Source organism: Drosophila miranda, chromosome XR, assembly GCF_003369915.1.
Source record: "Drosophila miranda strain MSH22 chromosome XR, D.miranda_PacBio2.1, whole genome shotgun sequence".
Classification (NCBI taxonomy): domain Eukaryota; kingdom Metazoa; phylum Arthropoda; class Insecta; order Diptera; family Drosophilidae; genus Drosophila; species Drosophila miranda.
This window is the reverse complement of record NC_046674.1, coordinates 966,241-979,932: the sequence shown is the minus strand read 5'-3', so window position 1 is coordinate 979,932 and position 13,692 is coordinate 966,241. Positions and strand designations below refer to the sequence as shown.

The window sequence follows — 13,692 nt, the reverse complement described above, 5'->3', positions numbered from 1 at the left end:
TTCTAAGGCCTTTGGTAGGGAAAACGAACCAAAGCTTCTGGTTTCAGTGGCGCACTGCTTGAAGCAGAGCTTCAGGTTGCACTACTTGAACCAGACCTTCAGGTTCAGGTTTCAGCAGGGCACTGCCTCAGGCCTAAGCGGAGCTTCAGGCTTCGAAGAGCCACTGTACAGGCTTCTTATGGAAACGAAGGGCCTTATGCTGATTAGCCTTCTTTGTGTATACTGTGATCTCTAGACTGGATTTCTATAGCTTCGAACTGAGCTAGCCTTGCGCTTTAGAGTAGGAAACGACCGTCTCGGCGTACTCGTATCTGTATCTGGAATTGTGAAGCACGTTGATTTGGTGAAAGCTGTAACTAAAATTTAGAATTTAATTGAACGAACCATGGCAGCCACCGCCACAGGCTCACAGAATTTCGAGGTGATGAGCCAGGTGAAGCAGCAGATCGCGCTGGCCAACGCCCAGGAGATGCTCTCGAAGATGACCGAGAAGTGCTTCAAGAAGTGCATCCAGAAGCCGGGCAAGACCCTGGACGCCAGCGAGCAGCGCTGCATTTCGCAGTGCATGGACCGCTTCATGGACTCCTGGAACCTGGTCTCGCGCACCTACGGCAACCGCCTGCAGCGCGATCACTTCAAGGGCGCCGCGGACATGGCCGACTAGGCCCCCGCTCGGCTCGCGTTAATCTGTGACTCATGCTCGAATAAAGCACCGCTATTGTTAGCCACTGTCTGGTGATTCGGGGCGGTCAGTGGATGATCGAGACATGTGTGCCCCTGCCGCGGCCCCGGCCTTGGCCCCGGCCCCATTTGATCGCTCACGGAGGGGCAACAGATAACCGACTGACTAGACGGGACTTGTAGGCTTGCAATACCTGCAACTGCCGCGAGTGGAGGGTGGAGGGTGGAGGGTGCGGTGAGGGTATCGGGTATATCCCGTGCGGACATAGCCTTCTGCTTGATATGTGCACTTCTACTGATCGTTATCGTGTTTGGAATGGTCTCGTTAGCTAACGGATGAGCAACTGCTTGCGCGCATTGGCCAAATGCATTTCGCACCGGGATGGATGTGGATGTGGCTGGATGTGGTGCCCCAAGCACAGCCAGGTGTAGTTTCGAGACCACTCTAATCCATTGCACCGCCCACCCATTTATGCAAATTACCGGCTATTTTATTTCCAGCCCCTCGAGGGTTTTTTCCATCGAAAGGCCATCTATGTCATCTTTTTATATACCCCCCCCCATAGGCAAAGTTTTTGGTGATCTTCTGATTGGCTCAACAAAAATGAATTCCTCTACATAACCCCATTAGAAAGGTGGCCTTGCATAATTAGTTCAAGAAGAAATTTGTACATTTTTTCGAAAAGATAATTCCTCTGAGGGCCGCCACTGATCCGCCTTTTGACTCTTTGATTCTGCAATAGAATGGCTATTTGGGAAAACAAATCGCTTCTTGAGAGAGAGTACTGTACCACACACACACACACACATGTGTTACCTGTGCGGGGTGGTGGTGGGGGGTCGGGGGTGGCCCACCCCCTAAGACCACTTAAATCAAAATTTATACGGCCCCCCATGCACTTTTGTTGGTTTTCCACGCCAAACAAAGACCTCCGCGAGGGGCTATCAAGTTCCATTGATATGCGGGACAGACACGGGCAATTACGCAACATTTAGTGGGTGCAGGTGACCCCGTGCACTGGCCGAAAAATGCTGCAAATAGTTTAAAAATCCAAAAAAAAACAGCTGAAAAAAAAACAAAAAATCGAAAAATAATAAAAAATGCAAAAGATAAAATGCGATTTCGTGGCCGAACTTATTGGCTCGAATACCAGAGGTAACAAAATCCATTTCGGAGTTTTCCTCAACTAGGTACATTCGAAGCCACACAAGTTACGATAAGAGTGCGGACCAGAACGCCCCCATATCGTGTGGGACAGGGCTTTCCCGCCCGAAAGCTCTACCCGCCACTAAAAATAGTAACTTCGCCCACCGGCCCCCACTCGCGGCAGCAACAACAAGTGCCCCAAGGCTTGAGTAATCATTGCAAGAAATACGATAAGTGTTGAGACGACGGCCCCCCTTATCTGGACAACTAATCGGAACAGTTCGTCTGGGCCGGGCCGGGGCCGGGGCCGGAGGCAGGGGGCAGGGGGCATGGGAAGGGCATGGGGGCGCCCCCGGGGCTGGGGGTACGCCACCTGCTGAATCGGTTACCTAAAGTTACGGCCGACATTGGCGTCATCGCAAGGTGAAGCAGAGATAAAGGCGTGCTGACAGACCTATTACCGAATCAGATTAGAAACCCCGCCCCTCCCCCCAAGAGGGAGCCACATGCATGACCAGTATCTGTCTACATATCTCTTGTCATCTCTTCGGTATTGTAAACGATCTGTGTTCCATCAGCCTCAATAACTTTGTATGCCCTACCCTGCCGGGGGGGGGAAAGTGAAAATGTTTTATTTAATAATATTATAATTATTTAATATGGTTTGATGATATCAAAAAAGGCTGTGTGTTTCCTTAGACTTTTTACTAGGCATATATCATGAGTGCACGCCTTGAACTTGCTCGTACTCGTCCTCATATAGAGGGGAGAAGGTTCGCCCCTGGCCATGGTTCGCTCGCATTTTCACAGAATGGAGATGCATCAAATCTGCAGCAAATCGTCAAGTGAGTACACACTTGTGGACGTCTCAGCTGGGCTCTCCGAAAGTAAATCTGTAGACCATTTCCGAACAGCTACAAGAGTTTCCGACGAGTGTAAAACACAAAGAAAACATTGTGCTGGTTACCCAACCATTTCTGCTAAAACCAATTTGTTTAAACTATCTTTTCTGTTTCGGAATGTCAGCTATTTGCGGCTGCATATCGCACTTCGATGGTCCATGCACCACTTGAGAGTGCCTTTCAGGGAATTGCTTTCGAGCGGAAGCCTGAAGCGGGTATATAAGAAGAACGTTGCCGCCTGGGCACGTTGCATTGCGTGGATGTACCTGAAAAATGCTGATGGGTAAGAACGTTCGGAATCTGCCAAGGAATATTCGCACTAAGCCCACTTGCCTTTCAGTAAATATCCTGTGGATCGGTCTTTGGATCGTTCCTCAGGCACTTGCCGCGGACTCATGTGCAGGACAATCGTTTGGATACAGATCGGCGGACCCAGCAGACCCCCACTCGTACTTCCTCTGTCTGGGCTTCCTGGGCCAGATAAGGAGCACCTGCCAAGACGGATTCCGGTTCAGTGTCCAAGACCAAAGCTGCGTGCAAGGAGGCCAGCCAAGTCCTGGCCACTCCTTAGCAGACAAGGACCCCACCATCCACCAAAACGTATTCATTGACAGGCCGATGATTTTCAATTTTTTCGGTAACCTGTGGGGCAGCCCCCAAAGGCCGAATCCCTCCCTTCCCCTGACGCAACCCCTCCAGACCACCACCGATCAGCACCAAGACTCGATACCCAGCGCAAGTTTCTCACTCTTAAGGGAAGTCATTTCTTCCCCCCAGGAGAACAAGCCAGACTCCAATGATGCGTTATCTACTCCAACGAATGAGGCATCGAGGTGTCGCTTTTTACCAAACGGTTCCTTCATAAGGGACTCCAAAAAGTGCGGAGTATTTTACGTGTGTGCCAATGGGATCGGTATTACTCGCTGCTGTCCAGAAGGTCTCCATTTCGACATCGAGAAGAGTTTTTGCAATATCCCAAGTATGGTCGACTGCTCTCCCGAAGAATTGACCACGACACCGTCACCACCTAAAACTTCGACAAAGACAATTAGGCCCAGCCCTGCAGAACCATCATCCACGGAACCATCAACAACCGAACCATCTCCGGAGAGCTCAACAGAGCAAAGTAGCTCCAGCTCCGAGGAACCCTCGTCGACGGAACCTTCTCCGGAGAGCTCAACAGAGCCGAATAGCTCCAGCACAGAGGAACCATCTTCCACGGAACCTTCTCCGGAGAGCTCAACAGCGCCAAATAGCTCCAGCTCAGAGGAACCATCTTCCACGGAACCTTCTCCGGAAAGCTCAACAGAGCCAAATAGCTCCAGCTCCGAAGAACCATCGTCCACGGAACCATCGTCCACGGAGCCTTCTCTGGAGAGCTCAACAGAGCCGAATAGCTCCAGCTCAGAGGAACCATCGTCCACGGAACCTTCTCCGGAGAGCTCAACCGAGCCGAATAGCTCCAGCTCCGAGGAACCATCGTTCACGGAACCTTCTCCGGAGAGCTCAACAGAGCCAAGTAATTCCAGCTCTGAAGAACCATCGTCCGCGGAACCCTCGTCCACAGAACCTTCTCCGGAAAGCTCAACAGAGCCAAATAGCTCCAGCTCAGAGGAGCCATCTTCGACGGAACCTTCTCCGGAGAGCTCAACAGAGCCGAATAGCTCCAGCACAGAAGAACTATCGTCCACGGAACCTTCCCCGGAGAGCTCAACCGAGCCGAATAACTCCAGCTCCGAGGAACCCTCGTCCACGGAACCTTCTCCGGAGAGCTCAACAGAGCCAAGTAGCTCCAGCTCCGAGGAACCCTCGTCCACGGAACCTTCTCCGGAGAGCTCAACAGAGCCAAGTAGCTCCAGCTCCGAGGAACCCTCGTCCACGGAACCTTCTCCGGTGAGCTCAACAGAGCCGAATAGCTCCAGCACAGAGGAACCATCTTCCACGGAACCTTCTCCGGAGAGCTCAACAGAGCCGAATAGCTCCAGCTCCGAGGAACCATCGTCCACGGAACCTTCTCCGGTGAGCTCAACAGAGCCGAATAGCTCCAGCACAGAGGAACCATCGTCCACAGAACCATCGTCCACGGAACCTTCTCCGGAGAGCTCAACAGAGCCAAGTAGCTCCAGCTCCGAGGAACCCTCGTCCACGGAACCTTCTCCGGAGAGCTCAACAGAGCCGAATAACTCCAGCTCAGAGGAACCATCTTCCACGGAACCTTCTCCGGAGAGCTCAACAGAGCCAAGTAGCTCCAGCTCCGAGGAACCCTCGTCCACGGAACCTTCTCCGGTGAGCTCAACAGAGCCGAATAGCTCCAGCACAGAGGAACCATCGTCCACAGAACCATCGTCCACGGAACCTTCTCCGGAGAGCTCAACAGAGCCGAATAACTCCAGCTCTGAAGAACCATCGTCCACGGAACCTTCTCCGCAGAGCTCAACAGAGCCAAGTAGCTCCAGCTCCGAGGAACCCTCGTCCACGGAACCTTCTCCGGTGAGCTCAACAGAGCCGAATAGCTCCAGCACAGAGGAACCATCGTCCACAGAACCCTCGTTCACGGAACCTTCTCCGGAGAGCTCAACAGAGCCGAATAACTCCAGCTCTGAAGAACCATCGTCCACGGAACCTTCTCCGGAAAGCTCAACAGAGCCAAGTAGCTCCAGCTCCGAGGAGCCATCTTCCACGGAACCTTCTCCGGAGAGCTCAACAGAGCCGAATAGCTCCAGCTCCGAGGAACCCTCGTCCACGGAACCTTCTCCGGTGAGCTCAACAGAGCCGAATAGCTCCAGCACAGAGGAACCATCGTCCACAGAACCATCGTCCACGGAACCTTCTCCGGAGAGCTCAACAGAGCCGAATAACTCCAGCTCCGAGGAACCATCGTCCACGGAACCTTCTCCGGAGAGCTCAACAGAGCCAAGTAGCTCCAGCTCCGAGGAGCCATCTTCCACGGAACCTTCTCCGGAGAGCTCAACAGAGCCGAATAGCTCCAGCTCCGAGGAACCCTCGTCCACGGAACCTTCTCCGGTGAGCTCAACAGAGCCGAATAGCTCCAGCACAGAGGAACCATCGTCCACAGAACCATCGTCCACGGAACCTTCTCCGGAGAGCTCAACAGAGCCGAATAACTCCAGCTCTGAAGAACCATCGTCCACGGAACCTTCTCCGCAGAGCTCAACAGAGCCGAGTAGCTCCAGCTCCGAGGAACCCTCGTCCACGGAACCTTCTCCGGTGAGCTCAACAGAGCCGAATAGCTCCAGCACAGAGGAACCATCGTCCACAGAACCATCGTCCACGGAACCTTCTCCGGAGAGCTCAACAGAGCCGAATAACTCCAGCTCCGAGGAACCATCGTCCACGGAACCTTCTCCGGTGAGCTCAACAGAGCCGAATAGCTCCAGCACAGAGGAACCATCGTCCACAGAACCCTCGTCCACGGAACCTTCTCAGGAGAGCTCAACAGAGCCGAATAACTCCAGCTCAGAGGAACCATCTTCCACGGAACCTTCTCCGGAGAGCTCAACCGAGCCAAATAGCTCCAGCTCAGAGGAACCATCGTCCACGGAACCTTCTCCTGAGAGCTCAACAGAGCCAAGTAGCTCCAGCTCCGAGGAACCATCTTCCACGGAACCTTCTGCAGAGAGCTCAACAGATCCGAATAGCTCCAGCTCCGAGGAACCCTCGTCCACGGAACCTTCTCCGGTGAGCACAACAGAGCCGAATAGCTCCAGCACAGAGGAACCATCGTCCACAGAACCATCGTCCACGGAACCTTCTCCGGAGAGCTCAACAGAGCCGAATAACTCCAGCTCTGAAGAACCATCGTCCACGGAACCTTCTCCGGAGAGCTCAACAGAGCCAAGTAGCTCCAGCTCCGAGGAACCCTCGTCCACGGAACCTTCTCCGGTGAGCTCAACGGAGCCGAATAACTCCAGCTCTGAAGAACCATCGTCCACGGAACCTTCTCCGGAAAGCTCAACAGAGCCAAATAGCTCCAGCTCAGAGGAACCATCTTCCACGGAACCTTCTCCGGAGAGCTCAACAGAGCCAAGTAGCTCCAGCTCCGAGGAACCCTCGTCCACGGAACCTTCTCCGGTGAGCTCAACAGAGCCGAATAGCTCCAGCACAGAGGAACCATCGTCCACAGAACCCTCGTCCACGGAACCTTCTCAGGAGAGCTCAACAGAGCCGAATAACTCCAGCTCAGAGGAACCATCTTCCACGGAACCTTCTCCGGAGAGCTCAACCGAGCCAAATAGCTCCAGCTCAGAGGAACCATCGTCCACGGAACCTTCTCCTGAGAGCTCAACAGAGCCAAGTAGCTCCAGCTCCGAGGAACCATCTTCCACGGAACCTTCTGCAGAGAGCTCAACAGATCCGAATAGCTCCAGCTCCGAGGAACCCTCGTCCACGGAACCTTCTCCGGTGAGCTCAACAGAGCCGAATAGCTCCAGCACAGAGGAACCATCGTCCACAGAACCATCGTCCACGGAACCTTCTCCGGAGAGCTCAACAGAGCCGAATAACTCCAGCTCTGAAGAACCATCGTCCACGGAACCTTCTCCGGAGAGCTCAACAGAGCCAAGTAGCTCCAGCTCCGAGGAACCCTCGTCCACGGAACCTTCTCCGGTGAGCTCAACGGAGCCGAATAACTCCAGCTCTGAAGAACCATCGTCCACGGAACCTTCTCCGGAGAGCTCAACAGAGCCGAATAACTCCAGCTCTGAAGAACCATCGTCCACGGAACCTTCTCCGGAGAGCTCAACAGAGCCAAGTAGCTCCAGCTCCGAGGAACCCTCGTCCACGGAACCTTCTCCGGAGAGCTCAACAGAGCCAAATAACTCCAGCTCTGCAGAAACAACATCATCAACCGAGAAATCAGCGGAAAACTCTGCCGTAATCGAAGCGGTTCCATCATTGCCCGTCCGTAGACCGATCAAACCAGTTTTGATGTCCAAACGTCCAGCTGTGTATGGTGGGAAGGACGAAACACAGAGTTCGGCGGGAAGTAAACAATTGCATCAAAATCGTGTACTAGGCACTTTGTCAGGGTCTTCTTCTCAGTTTCAAGAACGAACAGACTGCAGTTTCCTCCCCACTGGAGCCTTCCTGAGGGATCCCACGTCGTGCAACAAATTCTATGTGTGTGTAAATGGAATGGCCGTTCCCCGGCGCTGTCCTAGTATTCTCTACTTTGACATAAAGAAGAAGGTGTGCAATTTCCCCAGCCTCGTGGATTGCTCTCTGGTGTCCAAAGGTGCCCCGGTCTCCGTACTCAAGACACTTTCGCAGCACTCGGGTCTCATTGGGTCATCATCCAGTCAGGAAGTGGAACAGGAACCGATCCTTGACTGCAGTTCGCTTCCAAACGGTGAACTTGTCCGGGCTCTGAATTCATGCAGCAAATTCTATCTCTGCGCCAATGGTCGCGCCATATCCCGTCAATGTCCGAAGGGTCTGTATTTCGACATCACAAGGAAGATCTGCACCTTCCCCAGTCTCGTGGATTGCTCGATAGTCGAGTCGAGTCGAAAGCAAGTAAAACGGAAGCCTGCCCAAGGTCGGGAAGGAAGCGCATCACCAGTGAAACTGCATCGCAAATAGAGGAGAGCTGATCTTGCAGAGAAAGGATTAGTATTATTTGGTTTGCTCACAGTATTATTGTATTATAGGAACATGGTAATAGGGTATCAACATTGGGCTAGTAGGTATATAGTTATTCATACGTTTTCTGAGTGGTTACTGACTTACATACTTATAGTTTACATGCACACACACACGTCACACTCCGATCTAGGCAGTTACAGAGTATTTAAGTTTAATACCCATTCCGCACTATGATATATTCAACGATTAAAGAATCTACAACGCAGAGAGAGACAGAGCCAGTCTGCCTCTGAAAGTATTTATATTCTTAAGAAGAGAGTGTTCAAACTATTCTCTGAGCTGTCGCTGGACAGATCCGCCTTTAACGAAGTATTATTTCGTGAAAAGACTGCGCGACGATTTCGTCGTTCGTTCTCTTTCGTAGTGATCAGACGCGTTTTTGTTTTGCGCTCCGCATTTTTTCCTTTTGTTTTGAATAAACAGCCGGTGTTTTCCTAAATAAACTTTAATTAACTTCCTAACCAGCCAACAATCTGGAAACCTATTCCATTCCGCGAGTGCATGCCTTTTGATTTGTGTTAAAACATTATTTAACTTTTTATTTTTCGGCGTCGGTTTATCGTGTTTGTGTTGTTGCAGTGAGTGAGTACGCATTACATTGCATTGCAGTCCGCTCTCGTCTGGTAGCTTTTGTTGTGTTATCACTCTCTCCCTATCACCTAAACTTAAATGACTGTTCTTTCTCTCTCGCTCTCGTAACTTTCTGTTCAGTAGCTCTCTCTCTCTCTCTCATTAGCGGCTGCTGCAACTGTTCTCCTCTCCTCCTATTAGCGTTTGTCTGGCACACTGGTTTGATAGCCATTTGTTTGGAAATATTATTTGATTCTAATTTTGTTCAAATTTCTTATTATGGAGTTTTCTGTTGTATGTGCCAAAAAATCATGCAATAAGCAGATCACCCACGATCAGCCGATTATCCCCTGCTGGCTCTGCGACAGCGTAGTGCACGCAAAATGCGCTAGATTTTCTGGCCTTGTGAGTGATGCCATTTCAAAACGTAATGGTTTGCACTACAGTTGCGAGGCATGCCGTGCGGTGGAGAAAGACATGGTGGCTTTCATGAGGCAGACGCGGAAGGGCTTTAGGGAGCTGACCGTTGGCTTTAAAAAGCAATACGATCGGCTCCTAGCCATGGAGTCTCAATTTGGCAGTCTGCAACTGCTGAATGAGTCTCCGAGGCGTAAAAAGGTCACTCCGCGGGATCTGCAAGTGCCAACCGTCACTCAGCCGTGCGCCGCCGAAAAACTGACTCCGACCACTCCAAGTGTGCAGCAGTTGATCTCGTTTGCCACTCCAAGGGCAACGACAGCTGCTGGCGATGCAGATTCGGTAGCCGAATTCATCGCCTCGGAGAATGTGCAGCCAAAGACGTCTGCAGCGTCCGTGTCCGTGGTGTCCGCAAGTTCGCTAGTTGTCCCCTCCATCCCGATCCCACCAGTAAATAGACGTTCCGGACCTCCGGATATTGCCACCACAGGTACTAGGCCTGTGGTGCCCACTGGTGGTAGTCCCACCAAAACGACAAGTTTTCGTCTCACGGCTGGCCCCTGACCTCACATCTTTTAGTGCTAATTTTTCTCGAATTATAGTCTAATAGCTATCTTTCTTGCATGTTCGCGTTCGGTTCGACTACGCATCACGCGTCATGCGGCAGCGCCCCTCGGTCGGTTGGGCGGGAGGAGGGCTGCGTTTTGCCTGGGATCCGCGCGTAACAGCCTTATGCTGGTTTCACACGGGCCACTTGACGGTGCAGTAACTGCATCGCCTCTTGAAAGATGCAGTCATTGCATGTCAACGTCCAAGAAAAAAAAAAAAAGACTGCGCGACGATTAAAAGCCAAGGCTCTGTCCATTATAATTCAAGTCAAGCCGCCGTCAGCTCTATCTTTGTCCGTTCTCATGGCATGGCATGGCATGGCATGGCATGGCATGGCATGGCATGGCATGGCATGGCATGGCTTGGGCCAGACGCTAATTTCTTTCTGCGGCGGAAACGCAGAGAGGGCACAAAGTTATCCCATTTAAATTTAATTACGAGATAAACGCATGTTTCTGATGTTTCTGACGTAGGCGCTTAGACTCGAATGCGCCCGCAAGTAGTCCTTGGGTGGGTGCCTTCCTCGGTTGGTGGTTACCTTAAAGCCACCTCGCGCTCGGCTATAATTAAATTGTCCAACCGAAGGCCGGGCGTCCCTTGTGGGTGGCAGTGGCTGTGGCAGAAGCAGAAGCAAAGGCAGACGAGCACTGACAAGCACTGTCGTGTGGCGGCGACAAATTACAGGACATGGCTCCGCTTGAGCTCAAACTCATCGATAGCCTGTCCCCGTCTCCGTCCCCGTCCCCGTCTCCGTCCCCGTCCCCGTCCGTGTATGGCCCTGTATGGCCCTGTACGGCCGTAGGGTAAGCGGGCGGCGTGAAATCGATTTGATTTCAAGGCAATACCCAGACAACGAACGCACACAAGTCTCATGTTACGCTTGTCATTCGATAAGGGCTCCACTGGCTCCCACTGGTGGTCCCTTTGCCACTGCCATCCGCCGGACCGGGGACCCCCAGTTTAAAGAGGTTGTCTAAAAGGTGCTAAGTATAATCAAGACGCTGGGCCGTGCCTCATTTCTGTTGTTTCTGTTGCTAATTCATTGAGATACGATTACGCTTTGGGGCGCCAAATTTGAGTACAGTAAACTGCGCCTAAGGATAACAGAGGGAACTGAGAGAGCGAGTGGAGTGTGTGCGGAGAGAGAGAGAGAGAGAGAGAGAGAGCGGAAACGTGAGCGAACATAGGGGTTCCCTGCCCGGAATGTCGCTCTATTGGTGGTTGATTGTGGGTTGGTTGCATGGCCACGCTTTCTACCCCCGAAGGCACCGGCAAGGGCTTCAGTTCTTTTTAGCTCCGCTCCGGGTCGAGTCCGTTCCGATTTCGCATAGAATATCTCTGATTATCGTGTGCCCAAGGATCAGCCAAAGGGCCAAATATCGCCAACTGTGGCTGACGGTGTTGTCAATCGAAGTCGAGCGCCGCTTGTAGTGTACGAGCTCTAGAATTTACTCGGTTTTCGTGGGAAAGTGGCTTCAAGGAGACATGTTGCCTGCCACCTTCCACCCAGCATCCCCACCTGGAGCCCAGTAGAGCCGTCCCGCTCGCACACAGCTTGCAATCGATAACCTTAACAGAGGGCTGCCCACTCGACGGCTCCGCAGCGCAGCGAGTAGAATTGGCTAAATGTTAGCTCCGACGAGAGTCGAGACGCTGAAATAATCGCATTCGCACGACCGGCGAGTGCTGGCAGCGGATGTTTGCAGACCCTTTTTAGTCGTCGCGCCGTTCGTTTCGTTTGTTCCGCTCCGCTCCGTTTCGTTCCGTTCCGACCCGATCCGAACCGTGAATAAGTGAGGCAAAGTGTGAATAACTTGTGAGTTTTGAACACTTTGTGAGTATTCAAAAGTGCATGAGATCGGTGCACATTTTTTTGTTTTTGTGAACGAGCAATAAACAGAGTTGTTTCTGGTGGAAGAGCAGTAAACGGAGTTTTTTTTGTTGGTGAATGAGTAATAATAGGCGACTTTGATAGGCGGCTCCGCCACCCTGGCGCGCCGTTTGTGTGAGTACAAAACGTACACGGGGCTGCATCCGCTCGGGGCTGGGTGATTAGGGATTCGATCGAGTCCAGAGATAGCGGCAAGGGTGGCTAACAAGCCGCGACAGCCGCCCCTCTTTGGACGGCACACATAAAATATCAGTGCGGCAGGAACAACAACAGTGCGCATAATAAATACAGGCACGGTGTGTCGTAAAGTGAGGGGGAAAAGCAGCGAGTGAGAGGCATCGCATAGGCACGGCACAGCACCGTACAGCACAGAGTGGTGGCAGGAGCAGCAAGTGCGTCGGCGACTCGGCTGGGCTCGGGGGTTGCTGCTGTTCCTCGCTGAGGTCATTTGCAGTCATTTGTCGCGACGAGCACTGTGCCCGCCGTGTGCCAGGGGGTTGATTTCGTCCACACCGGCACTTCGTACGTGTGTGTGTGTGTGTGTGGGTCTGTGTGTGTCATGTGTCGTGTGCCACTGTAACGGTTAATCTCATTCATCAGAGCGAGCACTGAGAACCGTAGCCGGGAGCCTAGTCGGTCGTCAAGTTGCGTTTTACACATTTTTACGCCTGCGAGTACTACCAGCGAGTATCGCAGTGAGCTGCTCTCTCTTTGTCTCTCTCTCTCTCTCTCGCTCTGCTTCTCTCTCACCAGCGAGAGCATTAGTTGCGCTGTTAAGCGTGTCGTCTCGCTTGCACTTGCCCCCGCTAGGCGTAGTTGTCGATGCCGAAGGTCCTTCGCGTGTGTGTGTGTGTGGGTGTGTGCGCATTTGCAGGAGTACATACCATCGTGCGAGTGTGTAAAAGTAGTGTCACGCACAACACACACAAACACACAGACACACTTTTGTGTACGAGTGTGTGCCAGCACCAAAATGAATATGTGGCCTTCTCCGTAGTCGTAGCCGTAGTCGTAGTTGTAGCCGTAGCCAGGGTCAGGAAGTGTGGCAATGGAGTATTCCGTTTCGTTCTGCTTCCATCCATCCTCCCTCCTCCCGCCCCTGCCCCTGCCCTGCCCCTGCCCTGCACCACATTTCAGTTTAGCATTTTCTAATTTACATATATATTTTCGACCCTACCGTACGAGTACTCGCAGATGCTTCAACGCACAGAGCAGAGCATCTCGACAGGTGATTTATTTTTGTCCGCACTCCATTAGCTCCCCGCTCCTCTATTGCCCGCCTCCCCCATCATCGTCACATGGGAGACCCGTGCAAATACGAGAAGTACATCTCTGCCACTGCCGCTGGACACGCCAATCGGTGGTGCTGGGGGGAGGGGGGTGGGGGGAGGCCGCACTGCCATGCGTATTAATCATTAGCATGACCTCGACCCTTTCGTGCGTCCAGCGCCAGAGCCCCAGCTCCCAGATCTCCCTTTTCGATAGAAAACACGACTTGACGGGTCTGACGCACAAATGAGGAAGCTGCCACAGCAGCAAAAACATAAAAATAAATAAATAAATTTGATTGGGATTGCGGTTGGTCCTGGAGCGGGGAGTTGGGGTATCGCCCCGCCTATTAATCTGCCACAGGGATTTGCCCAAAAGGCAAATCGACGACGGGGCTTTGATTTTTCGTATTTGCTCGCCGCCCTCCGATTGCTCCAGTCATCGTTGCGTCCGTCTTGGGACCGACTCAGCTGTCAGTCGTTGGGTTTTCGTGTCAACACTTGCACTTAAAGCCCCCCCCGCCCACATCCTCCATCCTCCAT

The 13,692-nt window shown here is 52.5% G+C and overlaps 3 protein-coding genes across 13 annotated transcripts in view; all 3 read left to right on the top strand.

Moving 5' to 3' along the window:
* The first annotated feature begins 267 nt into the window (after positions 1-267).
* LOC108150856 (mitochondrial import inner membrane translocase subunit Tim13) lies at positions 268-718 on the top strand. Its single transcript, XM_017279159.2, has one exon. It carries the CDS (start codon positions 386-388, stop codon positions 662-664), a length of 279 nt encoding a protein of 92 aa, XP_017134648.1. The 5' UTR covers positions 268-385; the 3' UTR covers positions 665-718.
* Positions 719-2,927: 2,209 nt separating this feature from the next.
* On the top strand, positions 2,928-8,645 carry LOC117186448 (flocculation protein FLO11). Of its 9 annotated transcripts, none has more exons than XM_033387274.1 (4): positions 2,928-3,013; positions 3,071-4,014; positions 4,063-5,349; positions 5,461-8,645. In XM_033387274.1, exons 1-4 carry the CDS (start codon positions 3,004-3,006, stop codon positions 8,329-8,331), a joined length of 5,112 nt encoding a protein of 1,703 aa, XP_033243165.1. In that variant the 5' UTR covers positions 2,928-3,003; the 3' UTR covers positions 8,332-8,645. The 9 variants fall into 9 exon arrangements, with proteins under 9 accessions (XP_033243165.1, XP_033243169.1, XP_033243166.1 ...); XM_033387278.1 differs by having other exon boundaries at positions 3,071-4,659; positions 4,786-5,349; XM_033387275.1 differs by having other exon boundaries at positions 3,071-5,145; positions 5,194-5,349.
* Positions 8,646-8,958: 313 nt separating this feature from the next.
* The window catches only part of LOC108152853, a 33,287-nt gene continuing 28,553 nt past the window's right edge, over positions 8,959-13,692 (top strand). Inside the window, exon 1 of one of the 3 annotated variants that reach the window (XM_033386868.1) lies at positions 8,959-8,976. The gene's annotated coding sequence lies outside the window, so the exon portion shown is untranslated. Of the gene's footprint in view, positions 8,977-11,280; positions 11,825-13,692 lie in introns of those variants that run through there. The other 2 variants (XM_017282472.2, XM_017282471.2) reach the window with 2 other exon arrangements.